We start from the raw sequence: 22,385 nt of genomic DNA on the forward strand, positions 1-22,385 counted from the left end.
TAAGGGTTTCCATAACATTTATGCCCTCAAAGTGAAGCATTTCACCAAAGTGGTCTTGCAGGGTTGAAAAAGCTAATTGCTTTTGCACACCCAGTTGAAGTTTTATTGATGGTGGCCCCAAAGGGGCAGACTTCACGGAAAATGAGACTGCGGGCTAGTCTCATGGTTTTCTTGGCAGAATCAGAGGTAGCTTCACAAGCTCTCCTAGATCACTGAGCTGTGTGTAAAACAATAGAAAGTTTTCTTAGGGGATGTGAGTGATGTGGTGAAATGTGAGGGTGAGAGACAGCAGACCTGGGAAGGCCTTGGGTCTGGATGAGGAAGGCCCGATGGGGATTCCATTGGGGGGTAGACCTGGTGTCCAAGGATGCAACAGTGGTATTAAAAGGGATAACAAGGACCAAAGAGTAGAAGGGAAATGTACATCACAGCTGATGGCAATTTGTGAGGGTAAGGACTGGGAACCTGTTAACCCTTGCCCATAGTATGATGTCTCGTCTTTTCAGGGAAGGGAGTAGGACTGTAGTGAAATTGCTTTTGCTAGCCAGCATCTACTTCCTGCTTTTTCTATTCTGACTCTGAATTTTGTTCAGGTGTCACTCTCTTACTCTCACTCCCTAGAGCCCATGTGCTCCAGTTCCATGTAAAGGTCTAAATGGAAAAGATAATCCTATCTAGACCTAACTTGTCTAGAAATGAATACTGTATTACTTGGCTTTTTGTTACTACTATAAAATACTGGAGGTAATTAACTTCTAAAAGAAAAGGTTTATTTAGGTAATGGTTTTAGAGGTTCAAAGATATGGCACCTGCACCAACTTATTTCTGGTGAGAGCTGCAGATGGCAATGGTGGGGTTATATATTGGGGGAAAAAAAGGCACAATATGAGTCAGGAAGCAAAGAGAGAAAGAATGGGTAGGGCCTAAGTCTTTTCAAGGGCATGCCCCCAATGACCTAAGACTCTCCACCTACGCCATACCTCACAGATTCCTCCTTCCAACAGTGCTGCCTGGGGATCAAGCTCTTAACATATGAAACTTTGGGGCACACTATCCATATTTAAATAATAACAAATGAACACCAATTTGGGCTTACAAGATCTGAGACTTTCTGGGGGAATTTTGAGAAAGTTCATTCTTACTCTTCTGGAAGAACTTCCAAAGTTTTTTGTTTTTTTGACCTTTGCTTGAGGCTGTAATTCCCACAGCCTGTGGATAAAAACTGACAGAGTAAGGCAGAACCAAAGGAATCTGAGTAAAAATCAGTGTGAATTCTCGTCCTAGGTCTAGCTTTAGTGATGTAAGGCCCCTTGCTGTTACGCTTGTTGTATTATGTTTTCACATACATGCCACTAGAGATGCTCCAACCACTTCTAGGGAGTAGCGGGGGAGTGTTTGTGTGGAGCAGGGGTTAAATTGATCTGGTTATGAAAGGTGTGCATGTCAGTTATCATGGTTTAGTTAAATGCCAGTTCTTCAATTAATAGTTCACATTTTAGTTACTATGATATTCTATTTTATCCATGAGTAATTGCATAAAGTACAAATTTTGCTGCTTTAATCCACAAGTCACTATATAAGTCAGACACCCGTGATCAATGACCAATCACTTCACTTTTTTCAACGTCTTCTGAGCATAGTCTATTCACATAAAGCGTGGAGTCATGCTACTGCTTTGTTTCCCAGTGATAAATAAACATGTTCAATTTAATAAAATGTATAATTCAGAGAGTGAATTGGACAATGTAGATAAAAATGAAGTAAAGAATGAAGAGTGTTAATGTTGGAAATTAAACTGGAATTGAATGTGATAAGTACAAAATATAAGTCCCAGAACCATCATCTAGGAACATGGAAATCCTGACCATGGAAGTTTACAATTACTGTAACACTACATTAAGTGGTGAACTAGCTGCAGCACCATGTTATAGGAAATGCTCTATTCCAAAGTCCTTGGAACTCTGCAGAACTGATAGAGGTTTTGCAAAACGAGTTATGCAACTGTTCAATACCTTTACCCACAACCTGGCCATGAAATGATTAAGGAAACAGAAATAGGAATGGATTTAGGGTAGCTTCTTTTGGGATTATGCTGACTGCTCACCGCTGTCACCCTATAGGGAATGAGGGAAGGTGTTTGGGCACTGCTTGCCTCTAGCCTTTCTCCTACAACAGGAAGTATGTTCTGGAATTGGACTAGCCTGGGTGAGGTTGGTGGATTTGATAGCAGAGGAAGAGGCTGCTGAATTTGGTTGGGTTTTCTTAGAATCAGGACAAAGGGCACTTGATGTAGGCTAATGGGAGACAGTCAGTCTGAGTCAAGTCCTACCCAATTCTGTGTAGAGTGGACTGCAGGAGGCTATGGGAGGGCAGCAGCTGGAGGAAAATGTATTGCTTGCATCACAGGAAGTTCAGGCACATGTTCCAGAGATGACTTGTGTCAGTCCCATCTCACAATCTGGCAGGAGAGACTTGACAATGCAATACAGATGACTCCATACACTCAAAGCGAGGGAGAATGAGATCAAGTTTGAATCAAAGGGGAGCATATCAACAGCTGGGAAGGTGGTCTGCATTCAACTAGGATTCCCATATTAAGAAAGCATGGATATCATTTGGAAGCTCCAGACAAGAGCAACTGACCTCAGTAGAAATTGGAAGCTCAGTAGCACAGTTTCACAATCTCTTAAGTTCCCATGTCTTTCTGATGCAATAAGTTTTGGCATGTGGGAACAACTGGAAGGTCTCAGCAAAAAGATATGACATGGGTTGAGAAGGGTCTGGCTGCTATGTGAGAGCTGTTATTGATTTTCCTGAAACCATTAGCAAAGAAAGTCCATCACGTTGGGCATTGGTGGCTCATGCCTTATAATCCTAGCTACTTGAGAAGCTGAGATCAGAAGGATCATGGTTCAAGGTCAGTCTGGGAAGATAGTTCATGAGACCCCCCATCTCCAAAATAACCACAGCAATGCACATGTGAATAAATGAACAACAACAACAAAAAATAACCAGAGCAAAATGGAAGGTGTGGTTCCAGTGGCAGAGTACCTGCTTTGCAAGCACAAAGCTCTGAACTCAAAATGTCAGTCCCACCAAAAATAAAAGCCCATCAGTACAACAAAATCTCTTACTAAATGCATTAATTTTTATTACTATTTTATAAAGCTTAATATTTTCCTAAAAGAAAAAACTTGGTTTACATGTAGTAAAGTTACAAGTAGATAGCTATAGATAATATAGCCATTAGGAAAAGAGCAGAGCTAAATCATATGAAAACAAAAGCAGTAAGCAGCAATAAAATTAAGACCTAAGTAAATCTAGCAGTGCAATAAGATAAGCAGAAAGCAGCTTTACATTAAAAAGTTATTTAAATACAGAAATAGCACCTTACGAAAAGGAATTGAGTAATGTAAACTTGGTAGGTAGATTCAAGTATAAAATTATACCCCCGACTCTTGTACCAGAATGAAAGGGTTTCAGAAACCCTGGACAGTGTAGGGCACACACACCCTCAGTGCTGACTCAAAGCTGCATTTCCTTAGCAGGATCTCCAACACTTATTTTTTCCTTTTACTAAATTATACAACGATAGACTCTAGATTGCCATTGCTTCTTCACTACCTGAAACATCCAAGTCTAGCCCAGTGGCTTCACTGTCATCACCTGTTCTGAAAGATTCAATTTCCTGACAGAAACAACCACTGATTATTTTATTTTTATATCTTATACAGCCACATCAACTGGATACTGAATACAGAAGTACTTTCTCTTAGTTTTCTACTGCTAATTGTGTTCACAAAGTTACCCCATTCTCATTTACAGGATTGCTTCTTAACACCTTCCAAGAACCATAAATTCTCTGAGGTTAATATGGTCAAATTACAAACAGAATAATAATAAAAGGACAGTAAAAAGTTAAAATAAGTAGAAAGTATTAAGGAACAGTGAAGGAAAATCAATTTGTGTTTCCATCTAAATGCAGACTTCTCAGTGAAAATATTTTGTGCAAGTTCTTAAGCATGATTTAAAATGCAAATACCCTGCACAGATTTTATATGCTGCATATCCTGTAATCTACCTGAAAAGGCATACCTTGATTTATTTTGATAAGGAACCCATCAGTATTAGTTCACAGCAATCATTATCATGCAATTGTTGATGGTTAGAACCACATTTTTAACCTAACTCTAGAGATTTCAAAAAAGGGGGAAAATACCATCATGTAAACTTTAAAAGTTTAGTGTTTTTAAAAATTTGATATAAGTAGCAAATTTATTTAATCTGGCTACCTATCTCAAGTTTTCAAAAAATCTTGTGGGGGTAGTAAGGCTAATAGTACACTGTAGTTAATATAAAGCTACTTTACTCAGACTCCCAGAGTCTCTTAAATTAATATTTTTATTCTTTCATATAACATCTTATTGGGTCAAAAATAAAAATAAAAAATATCCCTATACTAAGATTCTAAATCTAAGAGATTTAAAAAGGAGAGAATGAAGAAAGGAAGAAACAAAAGAAGAAAAAAAAAGGAAGTAGAAGAGGAGGGAATTGATTCTGAAGAGAAAGAGTGAGGTAAATATCAATAAATCTAGAATACAAAAAAACTAGTGAGGTTCCTTAATGAGCCCCTAAAGTAATGTGGGATATAGTGTAACAGTTTCCAGATTTGTATTTGTGCTAGAACAATCAACCACAAACTCACTGTTCTTATTTTTTGGGAGTACCACATAACTATGGTTTGAATACTCATTAATGGAACGTTATGTGTCCATTTTCCCTCTTGCCCTTCCAATCATGAAGAAGTAAATGACAAATAGAATTGCCTACTAGTTCTATATCAGTTTCTATACCGTTAACTCTTCAGAATTCAAGCAGAAGGTCTCATCCAGATTCCAATTTTCCACAGAATTACTTTCCACCATCCTGATTCATTTTACAAACAGCAATTGTTAAAAGGCATCCATACCTGAAACTCTACATTTAACATTTAAATAGAAAACACAGGGCATGTAGTGAAAGAAACTGAACCCAGTAGGATTTTCTTGAAATGCACAGTAAAACCTCACTGTTCCTAGTTATTTGAGAAGCAGCCACTAGGCTCCTAGTGGCTCACCTTAGTTCTCATGCCCACACACAGGGTTTGCACAGTTCATTGATGGCAAGGTGTGTGATTCACAGTTATTTTGGTCTTGACATTTGTCATGTATATATATTTATCCACATTATTACTAGGTTGTAGAATAAGTGCAGGGCAAATTATACAAAAAAGTATAAACATTCAAGTCGTCATACCCTGAAAAACAATGTGTTAGGCTGTAGTTGTAAACTTTTTTTGCACGAAATCCCATTTCAGGAATAAAATAAATAATACCATAGGATTCATAAACTGAAGGTGGCTTTCTGGTGAAGCCTAAGGAAGCAGTAGCTTTGTAACTGCAGAAAGAAAGTTCTCTTACCACAGACTTACTTAGGGCAAGTGGGAATACACATCACAAATGTTTACCCTGGTTAAGTGCTAGACAGCCCCCCTTCAGCAAAGCTACAAGGCTCCAGCCTGTTCAGATCTATTTCCAGCAATCAGACAATTCTTGAATCAAAACCACACAGTCAGTGCTGTCACTGTGATACCATGCAGAGTCTGAACTCTAGCTGGTATTAAATACACAATTAAAAATCATTTCTTTCAGGATGATTCATGATGTTGGGAAGTTAACACAACTGGTGGATGAGAGAGCAAGGACACAAGCTGAGGACCGTAGGGTTTGTATTCCACTTAGCACATTGCCTGGGACACAGGGAAATTCAGGCGGTTTGATCCTGGCCCACCTGCCAGAACAGCAGGTTAGTCAGGCCCACTGCTGGGGATTTCTAGTCTCCTCTGGGCTGAGCTGGTGTTTCGAGATTGATTCCTTTCTCTTTTCCTAAGGACAGGGTCTCCAAGGCTGCCAGGCGTCTTGAAAAATGTCTCACGATGTGTGCATCGGATGCTCTTGGGGGTCACTGGAGCGGGTGACTAGATAAAAAGAGCAAAAGCAGAAATAAAATCAAACTCTTTCAGTCTCTGAGCTGGAGATCTTTTCTTGACCCGTGTCACTGTGATCCCTGTGCAGGTGCTGCCTTTTCTTTGCATTGCTGTCACCCACCTCCTCTTTGTCTTCTTCACAATGCTTAACACAACTGGAAACTAAATCCATGTTTACTTGGGGTGCAGAGAGGCAGTCTACTAACCAAAGAGGTTACAAATGTGGCCAGGCTCTAGAAACAGGGTCTGGGGTTTCCCATCACTAGCTAGGTGATCATGTGCAAATCATTTAACCCATCTTGTCTCATCAATGTGACAGTATGACAAAAGTATCAACTTCATAGAGATGTAAGAATTAAAATCTATGTAAAGTCCTTTAGAGCAAGTAAAGCAAACAGAACTGTATGTTTATTTGTTAATGCTTATCTTCTTATGTTAATATTTTTCCTTTTCATTTACTTTAAAATAGTAGGGACCATTACTCTGTTTCTAGATCACAAATGGTGACCACAAAGCTTATGCTGAAGTTAGGAATATAGCTGAGGGTAGAGGCACTTGCCCAGCATATATGAGGGGCCTGGGTTCAATCCCAACATGGCAAAAAATAAAAAATATGAATTACAGACTAACATGATTATTTTAATATCAAACTTTTGAGCCTCTGAATAACTTGTTTAAAATATTTTTGGTCAAATACATTGTTAAATACTTACTTGAGCAATGCCTTATGTATAATAAGAACTGAACAAATATTTACTGACTGAACTGCAAAAGGAGTTTAAGGGACAAATATAGTACTGATTAATTTATATGGATTACGGTCATTTACATATGTATTTTATATGATATATATGTCTATATATTTATGTCTTTATCACCTCCTAGACATCACATTTATGAAATGACTGATGTTGAGAAGAATCTGCGTTAGAATTGAGGCTTTTGTTTCTCTTGATTGTTTATACAGCTACACAAGTAAACTTTAGGATGGTCTCCCTAATGACTTAATGAAATTAAAGCTTCAAGATCGTTGAAATCATCCAAATATGTTGCATTTTTCAAAAATCTCCTTTAACTCTTCTTAAAATAGGTTCCTTCTAAATCTAGGATACAGATTGAAAACTGCAAAAGTTACTTTTGTCATTAAAGCACAGACTTTCTCACCTTGTATCTCAGTGTTTTGCAAAATAAGTACATAATCCCAGTTCTGAGTTACCATGTATAAAATGAAAGCTAATTAAATGTTGGTGTACCCCTATCACAGAGGAGGAAACTTTCAGGACTCACCTGTTGTAATTTTACTACTGAGACTGGATGTCCCGTGTAAGCCGGGGACTCAGGTTGGATGACGTTGTGTGATCTTGACATCACAGGACTCAGGTTCAGGGAGGGCTGACCTTGAAGCTGAGGGTCTGCAGAAGGGAGTGTGGATGACTTCGGATTAACCATGGCTGCAGGGCCGATGAGAAGATGAGGTGTAGATCCAAGGCCAGGCAAGCCAAAATTCACGGGTCCTGTGTTGGGGAGAGTGCCAGGAGCAGAAGACACGGGCCCAGGCATTGCAGGGGCATAGAGAACAGGAAGAGGGCCCAGAGTTGGAGATGGAAGGACCATACAAGGAACGCTGAAGGATGGCAGCTGACCTGAGGATGGCACCACAGTATGTGGGGTTTGATTGCCGGGTAGGAGCACACTGAATCCATTTAATCCTAAAACAAAAGTAGAAAAAAAAGTGAAAATCAACACAACATAAAGATTCTATTCACATTCACGTTTCTCAGGGCCCTTTCAAACGGGAGTCAATGAATAGTGGAACCTTCTCCCACATGACCATGTCAAAGCTCTTTCTGCACTCTTCTAGCTAATATAGCCCCTTCACATCTGTGGCCAAGATGGTGCCCTGACATTTATCTGCAGATCATGTGTTCAATGCCGGTGGAGGGATCTTAATGTGAGTTCCACTGAACCCAAAATAGAGTAGAGCTTCAGTGGGCAAAAATGTTTTTATTTTCTATTTTCTTCTAACTAAAAATTTCTACTTCCCTCAATGATCACAGGCAAAAAACCCACAATGGTATTAATAATGTCATGACTGTCACTATTAAAAAGTACAGACAAGTTCATATTACTTTATATATTACAGATTTCTTAATACATTGTTTGAAATGATGGTACTTCTGGACATGTCAGGTCTTTTTATTGCTATAAATAATTTCAAAAATTATTTTTTCTACCTTTTCAATATAAATAGCTCTTTATAATCCTATGTGTTCAACTTTCTCCATCTTTAAGTATTTTGAAGAGGACTCCAGACTTCCCCAGACTGTCTAATGGCCTATGGCTGAGAAAAAGTCAAAGAATTCCTGTGCTGGGAATTCATTCAGAAGTGGCTGAGTGTGTCTTTGCTCACCAAAGTATCTCCAACATCAAGTATCATGCTTAGAGTAAACACTCAGAGCTAAAGACATGGTAAGTGAATAGTAACAAATACTACCTAATCTGCTTGGCAGGTCAGGCATAAGTCCACAAGGAATTGAAGGAAATCAATTTAAGTAGGTTCACTTCAAGAGCTTTATGTACATAGAACACACCTTTAAAATGAGGTTTCTATTGGAACTCAGCTTTAATTCAAAATAATGGCATTTACTAAGTGTGAGCCACTATTATTCTAAGCTCTTCAGACTTATTATTAAGCCCAATTCAACTTCACAGCTTTCCTGAAGCAGGTGCTATTATTATTGCTGCTGTACCTATGAGGATGGCTGAATACTTGCCTTCATACAGATAATAAGTGCTTTTAAATATCCAGTCCTCTTACTCTAGATCACTATGACTTACCTGGTAATTACAGACACTCAAGAAATCAGAATGCTAGCTGCACATAGTGGCTAACAAGTTCATCTGATTATTCCGAACTGTGGCTGTAGTCAGCTAAATTATAAAAATAAAACTACCTGTTTAATATGCTGTGCTTTTCCACCAAATAAAGTTTAATGTATTAAAAAAAGATCTGCCCTAATTATTTCTCCAGTTGTCCTGCAGTTGTCTTCATTTTATAGATGGAGAACACAAGGAGCTAAGAGGAAAATGATGCAGACATAACAGAGAGCAGCATGTCAGTGAACTGCTTTCTTTGGTCAGGTGACACAGACAAAATGTACAACCCAAAAAGTATGATCTAAGTACTAGGAGGGACGCTAAGATACGATGGCAATCCTTACCCGCTGGTGACTGCACATAAAGATACTGCAGCAGAGAAGCGCCTTCATTTTCTTTGGAAGGCTGTTCAGTGTCTGTGTTTCTTGAAGGATTTCTGTACTCAGAGGCGACAGCCTTTCCTGAAACCTCTTCTTCAGTAGTGAGCTGACCATTCACGCAAATGTCTTCCAGGGGTGTAGATCCCCTGCTCCCCATGGTGTAGGGAGAGGAAAACTCTGTGGAATCTGAGAGTTTCTAAGCAAAACCAAACCAGAAAGCAGGAAAACACAAAAAATTCCAGTAATCAGTCTTAGAACAGCTTTCTCAAAATACTTAACGTATAAACAAAAAGGTAAAACACAGCTGTGTGCCACACTGATTCGTGTATGTCAGTTGTTTCCATCCTGTCTCTAGGTATAGCACGAAAATGAATGTTATGCCACGTGTATCTGTAGACTTGTGGTTCCTGAATTTACACAGGATAGAGATTTTAGTAATGGAAATCTGGCTATGCTGTTTAGACTATGAAATAAATTCCTTAGCTTATTATACAGAAAGGACACTGCAGTCTTTTGGGACCTTCTCAGAACTGTGAGCTGGCCCAAAGCCATCTAGGTGGGTAAGACATGTGTCTGTCAGTCTTTCCTTCTGATCTGCAACCCCAGGCTATATACAAAATTAGAAGAACTCATTCTGGCAAGAGAAAGGCATCGAGGAGAAAGGTTCTTAATTAATGGAATGATTCTCATGCAGGGCACCTCAATGACCCACTGCAAACTGCTATAATGATGGTGCTTCTGCTTTCTGAGAGTTCTACTGGTCACATCTCATTAACCTCTGCACTGCTACTAAGTGGAAGATGTGGACAGCTCATATTTCTGTTCTTTCATTTTGTAGCTGGCTGGCTGAGGGCCTTGCCAGCCACCAGCATCCATGTTCCTGACTCTGGAACTCAGCTGCATCCTGGGTTAAGATAATCACTGCAGTGATTACCAACTTGCATTTTATTTTTATTTATTCATTTTTTATTTTTTATTTTTTTACAAAAAGAAGCCTGGTGCAGTGGCTCACATCTGTAATCCTAACTCCTTTGGAGGCTGAGGTCAGGAGGATCATGGTCCAAGGCCAGTCTGGGCAAAAAGTTTGAGAGACCTTATCTCAACTAACAGCTCACATGGTGGCATGTGCCTGTCACCCAAATTACATAGAAGGCTGAGATCAGGAGGATCATGGTCCAAGTTGGATTGGACAAAAAGCAAGACCTTATCTCAAAAATAACCAGAGCAAAATGGGCTGGAAGCATGGTTCAAGTGGTAGATTGCCTGCGTAGCAATTGTGAAGCCCTGAGTTCAAACCCCCACACTCTATCCACCTTTTCCCCACCAAAACACATACACACACACACACACACACCACAGAGATTGGGAAGAAACATATAAACATGTTAGCAGTGATTGCCACTGTGTGTCGAGTTAATGGATAAGTTTTTTTCTTTTTTATACATTTTGGCATTTTATAAATATGATTTTTATAAAATCATTTTTCTTATAGTACTATTTTATGGCAAGATTTTTGAGAGAGCCAGTCCAGTGCTTAATTAATTATACAAATAACACATGAAATATCCTTGTATTTTAGACTCTGTCACTTAGTAATATACCTGTGCACCTTCATTAAGCTCAGGGCTGAGCTGGGCATGGTGGTAATACTTATAACCCTGGCACTCAGGAAGCTGAGGCAAGAGGATTGCTAGGCCAAGGCCAGCCTGGGCTTCATCGCGAGTTTCAGGTCAGCTTGTATTATGGGGCTCTTATCTATCTCAAAAAACAAACATAAAAGAAGATAGCATGTCACCAGACTCATCCAACCACACTCCCCTACCTTAGGCATAACAAGGGATAAGGGGCTGTCTTCAAATTCCTGACTGTGTCTTTTACTGGCAGGCTCATCCTCTTCCTGGGCCTGCCTTTCTTCACAGAGGCGCTTCTGAGTCGGAGGTACTAATGTAGGTGCCAACAATAGCTCTGCTCTGGCCAGGACTTCTGAGCTCTTGCCAGCTCTCTCTGACCCTAGCCCTGGGGTCGGTCCCTCCTGTAGGTTCCCATACAGCATGAACAGTGAGGTCGAGGGCACGTACACTAGGGGCTGGCCAGCAAGGAGAGCTGGCTTCAAGATCTCTCCATCACAGGTTGCAGAAAGGAGGGGGGTGCCTACTTGTCCATTCAGACCATTCTGTACAGAGAATGCTTGCAAATCTGTTTGAGCAACTGAAAATACTTGGTGGGCTAAAGGATTGACACAATATTCTGAGTCAGCAGAGAGGACAGGATCCAAGCTGCTTGCTTGAGGTACCACTCTTTTACTGGCAAAGGCTTTTCCCCTGAAATAAAAACAAACATAGTGAGTACCATCAAGTCACCACATTCTACAGCTAATCTTTGCTTTTCTTAAAGGAATCACCAAATCAGGAGTGAGGCAAAGTTGCTCGGGCTGATGTTCAAATGTTCTCCCTGGGCACGCAGCAGTTAACCTCAGACAGGTATACCTTGGGCAGATGGGTACGGAAAGGGAGGACCGGTGGTGCTGGAAGCACTGTTGGGGCTCTCAGATGATAGCAAGCAATGACTCCCTTCTCTTTCACATCTAATAGTTATGGTCAAGTGCGTACCCACTTGCCAGGCACATAGACACTTTTATGATCAGCATAACATTGTAGTAATTCTGGGCAATTATTATAGCAATAGCTTCTCTGATTTACCCCCAGTTTACTAGTGAAGAAAAATGAAGCTCAGAGGTTAGTCCACCTGTCTCAGGTGACCCCACTGTAAACCAGTGAAGCCAGGGGTCCCATACATACGAGGGCAATGCCCATGCTCTCTGTCCCTGGGAGAGGTCTTGTGTGGAAAATGGAGACTGGACCAGACTCTGAGTTAGAGAAAGACTAGTGTGAAGTAAAGGAAGTGGGCAGTAAATAAGGAAATAAGCTCATTCATCTATTAAATTAATACTTTCTGTCATTCTTGTTCCATTCTGCTAAGTATTAACACAGAATGCTTATGCAGTTCACATTTGAAATTAAGTCCCATTAATAGATGAGATTAAAAACAATGTTTGGGATTTTTATACTAAAAAAAAATAGTAAAAACATGTTTATGTTTTTAGTACAATTTTAGAAATAAATAAGGAAAATCTTTTAAGAGCTGGTAAATGGGAGGACAGGGATTCCTTTGTCCTTTCTGACGGAATCATTGAAACCCACTTGGCCCACTTTCTCATGGTGCATTATGAACCAAATGGAGTGCACAGGGCTGCAGAAATGAGCACATCTCCAGCCATGCCCTCCCTAAGTGAGGAATCGGTATTAGTCAACTCTATGAAACTCAGCAGGCCACATGGAGTATATCAACCACCGCCTAACCCCAGACATTCACTTTCAAACTTACCATATGTCCACCCGAAATATCGCCATCACCCGACCTGCCATGTTCTTCTCACGCCTGTCTACTTGAGAATGTCTTGCTGACTCACTGTCTTACACTGATTTCCCTTTCTTTACAACTCCAGCTGTCATGAGTCAGATCTGTACTACAGCAAACCAGAACCACCACCAATGCCCTATTCTGTGATCTGCTTATCAGGAGCCCTTCTGTGCTTCCAGTTTTACCTGCTCCCAGCTCAGTCAGCAAGATCTTTTTCAGTGAACCTAGTTCTTTACTGTCTAGTGAATCCAAATGCTTCTACCTGGTTTTCAATGCTTTTGCCAAGTTGAGCTGTATCCAAGCTCTTCTTATGAATAATATTTCCCCTTACTATTTTATTTGGACAAATCATGACAGCTAAACTAATCAGTCTTTTGTCCCTCTCCTCCCTGATCCTGCCTCACAATCTGTTCCTATCTGTCATTAAAAACCCTTTTTGGGCCAAATGCTGTGACTAACAACTGTAACTGCAGCTACTTGAGAGGTGTAGATCAGGAAAATTATGGTTCCAGGCTAGCCCAAGCAGAAAGTTAGTGGGACTCCCCATCTCAAAGCTGGGTACGGTAGTGGGCACTTATCATCCCAGCTATGTGAGAAGCATAAACAGGAGGATCCCAGTCCAGGCTGGCCTGGGAAAAACACAAGATTCTATTAAAAAAAAACTAAAGCAAAAAGGGTTGGGAGGAGTGTGTCTCAAGTAGTAGAGTGATCAAGCGGGAGGCCCCGAGTTCAAACCCTAGTACCAGGAAAAAAAACAAACAAAAATAAAACCTCTCATTCTCTCCTAAGTATTTTTTTTTGCATTCTCTGACAATAAATGTTTTCCTTCAAAACTAAATGCCAAATTTAGGCCAGCTGGGTTTGAGTCCCAGCTCTGTTGCTTACTGACAATGTGACTTCCGGCAAGTTACTTAACCTATTTGGATTTCAGTTTCCTCTCTGTAAAATGAGGATAATTGTAGCAGCCTCAAAAAAGATTGCTATGATCAGATGGGTTAAAAACATTAAAGATGCTGGAATACTATCTGATAGTACATAAAGTTAGTCAGAAAGATGGCAAAGTGACCCATGGGATTAAGCTGCATCATTTCTGTCATTTTTATAGTGACTTTTTTCCCCCCGGTATATTGTCTTTTATTTTGCTCCCTGAAAGCTAGTTCAGGGGATAAACTTTTCATATTTTTGTGTCCCTGATGTTATTTTCTGGCAGTGTTGGGCATTTATTTTCATCTTGTGATGGGTAGCATTTCAACTTAACAAAAGTAGCATTAGAAAATAGAAAAGAACATACTCTGAGTTATTAAAGACTACTTACTGTGAATTGTCTTCTATTTTCTGTCTGTAGACAGCTGCCAGACTTCCAATTTCTAAGGAATAGCCACCTGATCCTGAAAAGGAAAATGAAGGTTTAACAAATATAGCAGGAGAATTATACATGCCAGCTATATATAGCAGAATTCATTACTCATAGCCGAAGATTATAAAACTATCTCAGATCTGTTCTGGTTTTGATTCAAAGAGAGAAATTTCTAGAGTCTAGTTGTTATGGTAAATTCAGGTCTCATCAAGAATCAGTAAGAAAATAAAACAAGTAAGTCTGATGAATTTCTGAGATACATCAAACAAGCCAACCATGGCAAACCAATTGATCAAGGCTGGCTGGATCAGTTTCAAGTGTGGGGCCATGTTCACACACTGTGAAGTCAGCATTTCTGTTGCTGCCAATAACCGTTTTACACTCAGACCAAGTGAAAAGGAGACCTTAAAAAAAACACAAGTGGGGTCTAGGGAGTGAGATCATTTAAAAAGGACAGCGTATGACTAGGGCTGCTATCTCAACTAATGGATTTTGTGGATACCTTGGTTTTCTCTGTACGGGCTGCTAGGCTCAGAGTTCACTTTCCTCTGAACCCTCTCAGAAGTCTGAATTGTGTTAAAGGAACTGTAACGAGCCAGCCTCTGCTTTGTACAGACTTGAATCTTGCCATATGTTTCTCTTTTCAATTCTGGTAAGACAGATGCAGAGACATCCACTAGTTCTTCATCTAAATAAATGAGAGAATTGATAGTGTTATTATATAGCTGTAATTCAGGACAGTTTTTAAGAGGTGGCTTTGAACCTTTAATTGGAATGGAGTTACCTTCTAAGTCAAAACCTAAGACAACTAAAGGAATTTTATGAGCCTTATCTCAAACCCCAATTTCTTTCGATGTACTCATTATTTTTTTAAAGTTAGTGGATGACGATAAAGTGAAAATGAATCCATCTATATTCTAAAATTATCTGAACTACAACAAAAGTAGAGCAAGATGTTCTTCAACCTGAATTAGAACAGGCCTGACATTTTAATGGTCTGTCGGGGCACAGCGTATCAAAGGAAAACCTGACCATGCTCAGCCAAACATGCATAGTTTGAGATTCACTTTCAAGTTTAATTGAGATCAGTCTCTTATTTCCCTCAAAGCTGTAGGGCAATGAGTAGAAGAATCTATTTTCTACTATGCTTTATTATTTCTTTCTTATGCAGTTACTAAGTGACTAAAGGAATGAGACCAGCAGACTTTGTAGCTGAAACGCTACAGAATGGTGAGGTCAATAAAAGGGTGGGCCTTGGAAGCCATTTTTTGCATAAAGGTGCCTGTGTGAAGTCAAGACAGAACTTTCCATATAGACTAAGTCAGCTATAACTACAGTCCAGATGGTCATTCCTGCCTTGCTTGTTTGTGCTATTTTTTTCCTAAGTTGAAAGCATGCATATTTTAATTATAAAACTGATTTAGAACACTGAAAAGTTCAGCTAGACTCACATTTTATAAAATGCACACTTTTGTGTTAATGTATCTTTAAAACTGAAATAAATTTTATGCTTTTCATTTTTACATAAGAAAAGGCCAATAAAGTTCCTTTCAGAAAATCAGAAATTACAAAACCCCAAAGAAAATAGGTCAAGCCAGCATTGGGGGCTGTATTTGCCCTCCCTCCAAAATCAAATGAAACATTGACAAAATGTGTAAAACAATGGCTCTCTAGACATGGGACATCAGAACATGAAGTGATTCGTTAGCAATAAGAATAAAATGAAGTGAGCTCTATGACTGTCCTAGCCTACTGTCTGGAGAATGTTGCCAGGTTGGGGTTCAGGAACCTAGAGATCCCCCTAGGTGGAAAACGGAACCCCTAGGGGAACATGGAAAGCTACAGTGACTAGAGTTTACAGGACAGAATACAGACAGAATGCTGGGGGTCTGCAGAGGGTCCCCTTGAACATTCAGTGGAGTACTGATACAAGTTAGAAAGCCACCCAGGATCAAGGCAAGAACCACTCAAAAGGAGTAGAGAGAACAGAGTCCCCAGCTCATGCAGGGCTAGGGCTAGTGTCTGTTGCTGAAGCCAGAGTAAAAAAAAAAACTCGTAATTCAGGGGGCACTGTTTACAGTAGGAAAAATGGTGGTGCCTTGGTTGTGGGAAAATGTATCAAGATTCACGGCTGATAGGGTTCTGCCCACCAAAGCATAAAACCAATACCCAAAGGATCACTATTTACAAGAAGGTTCATTGTATCACAGAACAAAGCCCAAGAACAATGATAATACAGAAATGTCCACACCTGACAATGTGCAATTTCCAGCATCTGGCATACAATTGAAAATTACCAATTACACAAAGAACTAGGTAAATACAATCTGTAATGAGAAAGATCAATGGAAACTCAGAAGTGATACAGAGGACAGTTTAACAGACCAACATATTAAAATGATGTAATTTCAAGAAGCTAGAGGAAAGATTAAATATATTAAGTGGAGATATGAAAAATATAAAAGCCTAAGTCAAACTTCTGGAGGTTAAAAAAGAAAACCCAAAATAGTGGGTGTGAAATATGAGATTAATGGCAGATCAGACATGAAAGAATAAAAGAACAGTGAACATGAATAAATAGCAAGATAAATTATCCACAATGAAACACACAGAGAGAAAAGACTGGAAAAAACATTGAATAATGTATCAGTGAATTATGAGACAATTTCAAGCAGCTAAACATAATTGTAAAGGGCAAAGAATGGGCAGGACAAAAAAACATTTGAACAAATAATAGCTGATAATTTGCTAAATAATGAAAACTCAAAGATTCAAGGAGCTCAACAAACCCAAGATTAAGAAACATGAACACAACTATACCAAGTCACACATCATCAGATTGCTTAACACCAGTCACAGAGATAAATTTAAAAGCAACCAGGGAAACCTGCACATTACATATAGAAGAGGATGGCAGCAGATTCCTTGTCAGAAATAAGGCAAGCTATGCAAACAGTGGAATGCTTTCTTTAAAGCAATGAAAGAAAAAACAAAACAACAAAAAACAGCTTTGGGCTGGGGGTATAGCTCACTGGGATGGCACTTGTCTAGCATGTATAAGGCCCTAGATTCCATCCCCAGCACTGGGAGAAAACAAAAAACAAAACAAAAACAAAAAAAACCACTTTATCCTAGAGACCTACACTGTAAGAAATGTTGAAGTCCATCAAGCAGAGAAAAATGATACCAGATGGAAACCTACAGCTATAAAAAGGGAAAATATTTGTTCACTGGAAATGGTAACTACATGGGTAGTTTTTTTTTTTTTCTTATTATAACTGCTTTAAAAGAGAATCAATTATCCAAACCAAGACCAGTAATGCACTATGGGCTATATAATATATATAACAGTCAAGTGTTTGACAATAACACAAAGACCATGAAGGGAAAAGTAAAAGTATAGTTATTGTAAAGTTCTTATATAATACATGTAGTATAATATCACTTCAAGGCAGATTATATGGACCTTAAGCAACCATTAATAGTACAACAAAGAGTTGTAGCTAATAAGCCAACAAGGAAAATAAAAACAAGCATAAAAATACTCAAATTCAAAAGAAAGAAAGGAAGAAGAAATAATGAACAGACGGAACAAATTGAACACAAATAGCAAAAGAGATTAATATACAAACAAATCAAGAATCATATTACATGTAAACAGTCTAAACAACCCAAATAAAAAGCAGAAATTATTAGATAAAACATAAACTCAACTATATACCACACACCAGAAACACCTTAAATATAGATACAAATTGTTTAAGAGTAAAAGGAGGGAGAATATACACCATTCAAAAGAAAGATGAAGTGACTATCATGGAGCACCTAGAGCTCAGAATGTATCATGAGGAACGAAGAGGGGCATTTCACAAAGATTGAAAAAGAGTCAATTCATCAAGAAGCTATAAGAATCCTACATGTTTATGCTAATGGAGCTAATGACAGTTTTAAAGTGCATGGAACAAAGCTTGATAGAACTGTAAGAAGCAGACAAATCTGCAATTATAATCAAAGATTTCAATATCCATCTATTAAAAATCAAGAGAACAAACATAGTATTGGAAAGGATATAAAAGAATTGGACAACACAATTAGTCAACTTGGTCTAGCTGTCATTTGTGGAACATTCCACCAAACAACAGATTATACATGCTTTTTAAGTGCACAGAGTATTTACCAAGATGAAGAGCTGGGGTTAGGAGGGTCTGTGGTAGCTGGAGAGAGAGGGAAAGAGGAAGAGGGAGAGGAAAAGGGAGAGAGGGACAGAGAGAAAGAGAGAGGTTTTAGTTAGATATAGATGGATATTCAGGGAATTCCTCCTTCATCCTCCCAACCCGTGTGAAAAATTACAAAAAAAAAAAGAAAGAAAGAAAGCAGTCGCTGCCGCCACAGAAAGAAAATCATAATAAATAAATAAAAATAAAAGAAGCAAGCAAAACAAGCCAAGCAGTCACCACCAACCACCACCAGCCAGTCATCCCCCCCAACATTGTGTGCAAAATAAAATAAAAACTAACTGAATTAAAAAAAAAAAAAAGAGCTGGGGCTATAGCTCAGTGGTAGAGTGCTTGCCTAGCATTTGCAAGGACATGGGTTCATTCCCTAGCACCACAAGAAGAAAAGGAAAGGATATTTACCATGATTATATTTATATCATAAAATAAATCTGCGTTAGCCACTTTCATATGTCACTGTGATAAAATACCTGATACCTAAGGTCAGCTGGTTCCATTGCTATTGGCGTCTGGTAAGGGAGAGGACCATAGTGGAGAGGGAGCAGTGGACCTGCTCACTTCATGGCAGCTGGGAAGCAGAAGATCCGGAAGCAGAGTGAGGGAGACATTGGGGATGAGTTACACTCTTCAGAGGTATGCCTCCAGTGATCTACTTCCTCCCCACTTCCTAATAGCCCATTCATCTATAAATTCACCTACGGCATGGAGTTAGCATTTCATAATCCAATTACCTTCCAATGGCACCAACAGCTGTGGACCAAACCTTGAACACATGAACATTTTGAGGACACTTCATATCCAAAGCACAACAAAAGCCTGAAATTTCAAAGGATTCAAAGTGTGATCCCTGACCAAAGTATGCTCTCAGGAATGAAATCAATAAGAGAAAACTATCTGGAAAATTACAGAATATTTTGAAACTATATGTCTAAATAATGCATGGGTTAATGAAATTAAAAGGGAAAATAAAAAAATCTTTTGAATCAGGAGACAGTGAAAACACGCATCAAAGTTTGTGAGACACAACTAAAGAAGTACTGGAAACCACAGTATTAAAATGCATATTAAGAAAGAAGGAAGTTCTCCAATTAATGACTTTAGGTATTACCTTACAATACTAGAATAAGAAAAAATTTAAGCCAAAGTAGGATAAAGAAACTAGTACAAAGATAACCTGAGTAGCTCTAAAGCTATTATGGCTTCAATAATAACTTTTAGCAAGCAATTCTATAAAAAAAAAAACTCACCAATTCTATAAAAACACTATTACTACTTGGGAGGGACTACTTCCCAAAACATTCTAAGTGGCCAGTATTGCCATGACACCACACAGAGACAGACTAATGCAACAGTTTGGGGAATCCAGCAATAGTACTATACCTATATAATCTATTTTAAATAGAAGCACAAAGGAAATTTGGTTGAGAAAGGATAATCTTTTCATTAAATGGTGCTGGTACAAATAGATATCTGTATTCCAAACAACCCACCCTAAAACTAAACAAAATAAAACTTAAAAACCCAATCAGCCTATACCCCATATATAATACTTGTGATCTTATGTTAGGCAAAGATTTCTTAGATGCAAGCTGAAAACATGATCCACAAAAGAAAATAACTGGACCTCCTCAAATTAAGACCTTCTGATTTTTAAGTCACTTAAGAGAATAAAAAAACACAGCCACAGATTGGGAGGAAATACCTGAAAATCACCTACCTTGAAGGTTTGGATATAGAATTCTCACAATTCAATGGTAAGAAGCAAACAACTCAGCAGTGACAACAAAAAGGGGAAGAAGTCTACCAAGGAAAATATATGGATGGCAAAACGAGAACATGAATAGATGCTTAACACCACTAGTCATTAGGGAAATGCAAATTAAAACCAAAATGAGGTATCAGTACACACCTATTAGAATAGGTTAAAAACAAAAACCCACCTGATCATGTCAAGTTTTGGAAAGGATATGGTTGAACTAGAACTTTCACAGACTGTTAGCAGGAATGTAAAATGTCATAACTTCTTTGGAAAACAGTTTCAAAGTTTCCCCCAAATAGAAACACCCATCAGTATAATACAATTGTACTTTTAGGTATTTATTCAAGAGAAATGAAAGTATATGACCAAACAAAGACATGTACACAAATATTTACAGCAGCTGTACTTACAATACAGCTCAAAATGGAAAGAATCCAAATGTCCACCAATGAATGATATGCTACATGAAAATCTCAAAACAAATATGCTCAGTAAAAGGCTTCTTGTGGTTCCATACAAATTTTAGGAGTGTTTTTTTTTTTTCCTCCCCTATTTCTGTGGAAAATGTCATTGGTATTTTGATAGGAATTGAGTGGCAATATGGATATTTTAGCAATATTAATTCTTCCAATTCATGAACATACAAGTTCTTTTTATTTTTTGAGTCCTCTTCAATTTCTTTCATTAGTGTTTTGCAGTTTTCATTGGACATTGGTCACTTACTTCCTTTATTAAATTTATTTCTGGGTATTTTATTTACCTATGTGAATGAGATTGCTTTCTTGATTTTTCTCAAAAATTTTGTCATTTTTGTGTAACAAAGTTACTAATTTTTATATGTGGATTGTTTTGCTCTGGAAGTTTATTCACTTATCACTTCTAACAGTTTTTTTTTTTTTTTCTTTTTGGTGGCATCTTGATTTTTCTTTGTATAAATATCATGTTATCCAGAAACTGGTAATTTGACTATTTTTCCTCTCCTATTTTTGGATGCCCTTTCTTTCTTTCTCTTGCCTTTCTGCTCTGGTTAAGACCTCCAAAAGCACACTGAGTAAGAGTGGTGAAAGAAAGTAGTGAGAGATCAATCTTCAGTACTGGGGAAAGAAAGTAGTGAAAGCCATCCTTGTCATGCTCCTGACCTTGGAAGAAGTCATTTCAGCTTTCCTCCACTCACCAGGATGTTGGTCATATATAATACTTATTGTGTTGGGGTACTTTCCTTCTACACCTAACTTTTTCAGGGTTTTTTTTTTTCTAAGATCACAAAGTGATGCTGAATTTTATTAAATACATTTTCTGCATCTATTGAGATGATCATTTTTTTGTCCTTCATTGTGTTGATGTGATGTATTAAGTTAGTTAATTCTCATATTGAAATATCCTGATGGCTGGCGAGTGGCTCAAAAGTGGCAGTGTACCCAAGCAAGATTGAGGCTCTGAGTTTAAATCCCAGTACCACTAAAAAAAAAAAAAAAAGAAAAAAGAAAAATATCCTGATATAAAAGGATCTCTTTGATTACAAAAATCTCTTTGATTACACTGTGTACTTTAAAAAAATGTGCTGCTGAATTTACCTTGCTAATGTTTTATGGATGGTTTTTGTATTTATGTCCATCAGGAACATTGGTCTATAGTTTTATTTTGTTGGGTTGTCTCATTTTGGTGTCAAGGTGATGTTGGCCTAATAGAAGGTTTTTTAAAGTTTCTTTTCTGTCGATACCTTGGAATAGTTAGAGAAGAATTGGCATCACTTCTTTAAAACTTTCGTAAAATCTAGAACTAAAATCATCCAATCCTGAGCCTTTCTTTGTTGGGAGATTTTTATTATTGATTCAGTATTTTTATTTTTGGTCTGCTCAAATTTCTTTATATACTCCTTGCTCAAGTTTGGTTGACATATTTGTGTAGAAATCTGTGCATTTCTTCTAAGTGTTCCAACTTGTTGGCATATAGTTGTTCACAACAGTCCTATGTGATTCCTTTGTGATATCAGATATAATAGCTTTTTCATCTGATTTTGTTTCTTTACATCTTCTTTTTTCTTGGTTAGTCTAAGTAAAGTTTTCTCAACTGTGTTTATCTTTAAAAAACAGAACTAACTCATTTTATTGTTTTATATTTTATTTTAATCTCTATTTCATTTGTCTACTCTGATATTTGATTTTTTTTTTACTAATTGATTTGTTCTTTTCTAGTTCCTTCAGTTGCATCAGTAGGTTATTTGAAATCTTTTTTTGATGTAGGTACTTAATTGCAATAAAACCATAGGTTTTTGTATATTATATTTCATTTTCATGTTTCTAGAAACTTTCAAATATCCCTTTTTATTTCT

The 22,385-nt window shown here is 38.1% G+C and overlaps 1 protein-coding gene across 1 annotated transcript in view; it reads right to left on the minus strand.

Moving 5' to 3' along the window:
- Positions 1-3,703: 3,703 nt before the first annotated feature.
- The window catches only part of E2f7 (E2F transcription factor 7), a 44,328-nt gene continuing 25,646 nt past the window's right edge, over positions 3,704-22,385 (minus strand). The window contains exons 8-13 of the mRNA XM_074083982.1: positions 14,562-14,747; positions 14,018-14,090; positions 11,105-11,603; positions 9,247-9,478; positions 7,313-7,734; positions 3,704-6,016 (exon numbers count right to left, since the gene is read on the minus strand). Coding sequence (XP_073940083.1) covers positions 5,846-6,016; positions 7,313-7,734; positions 9,247-9,478; positions 11,105-11,603; positions 14,018-14,090; positions 14,562-14,747 — 1,583 coding nt within the window. The 3' untranslated portion in view covers positions 3,704-5,845. The remainder of the gene's footprint in view (positions 6,017-7,312; positions 7,735-9,246; positions 9,479-11,104; positions 11,604-14,017; positions 14,091-14,561; positions 14,748-22,385) is intronic.

Source organism: Castor canadensis, chromosome 8 (assembly GCF_047511655.1).
Source record: "Castor canadensis chromosome 8, mCasCan1.hap1v2, whole genome shotgun sequence".
Taxonomy (NCBI): domain Eukaryota; kingdom Metazoa; phylum Chordata; class Mammalia; order Rodentia; family Castoridae; genus Castor; species Castor canadensis.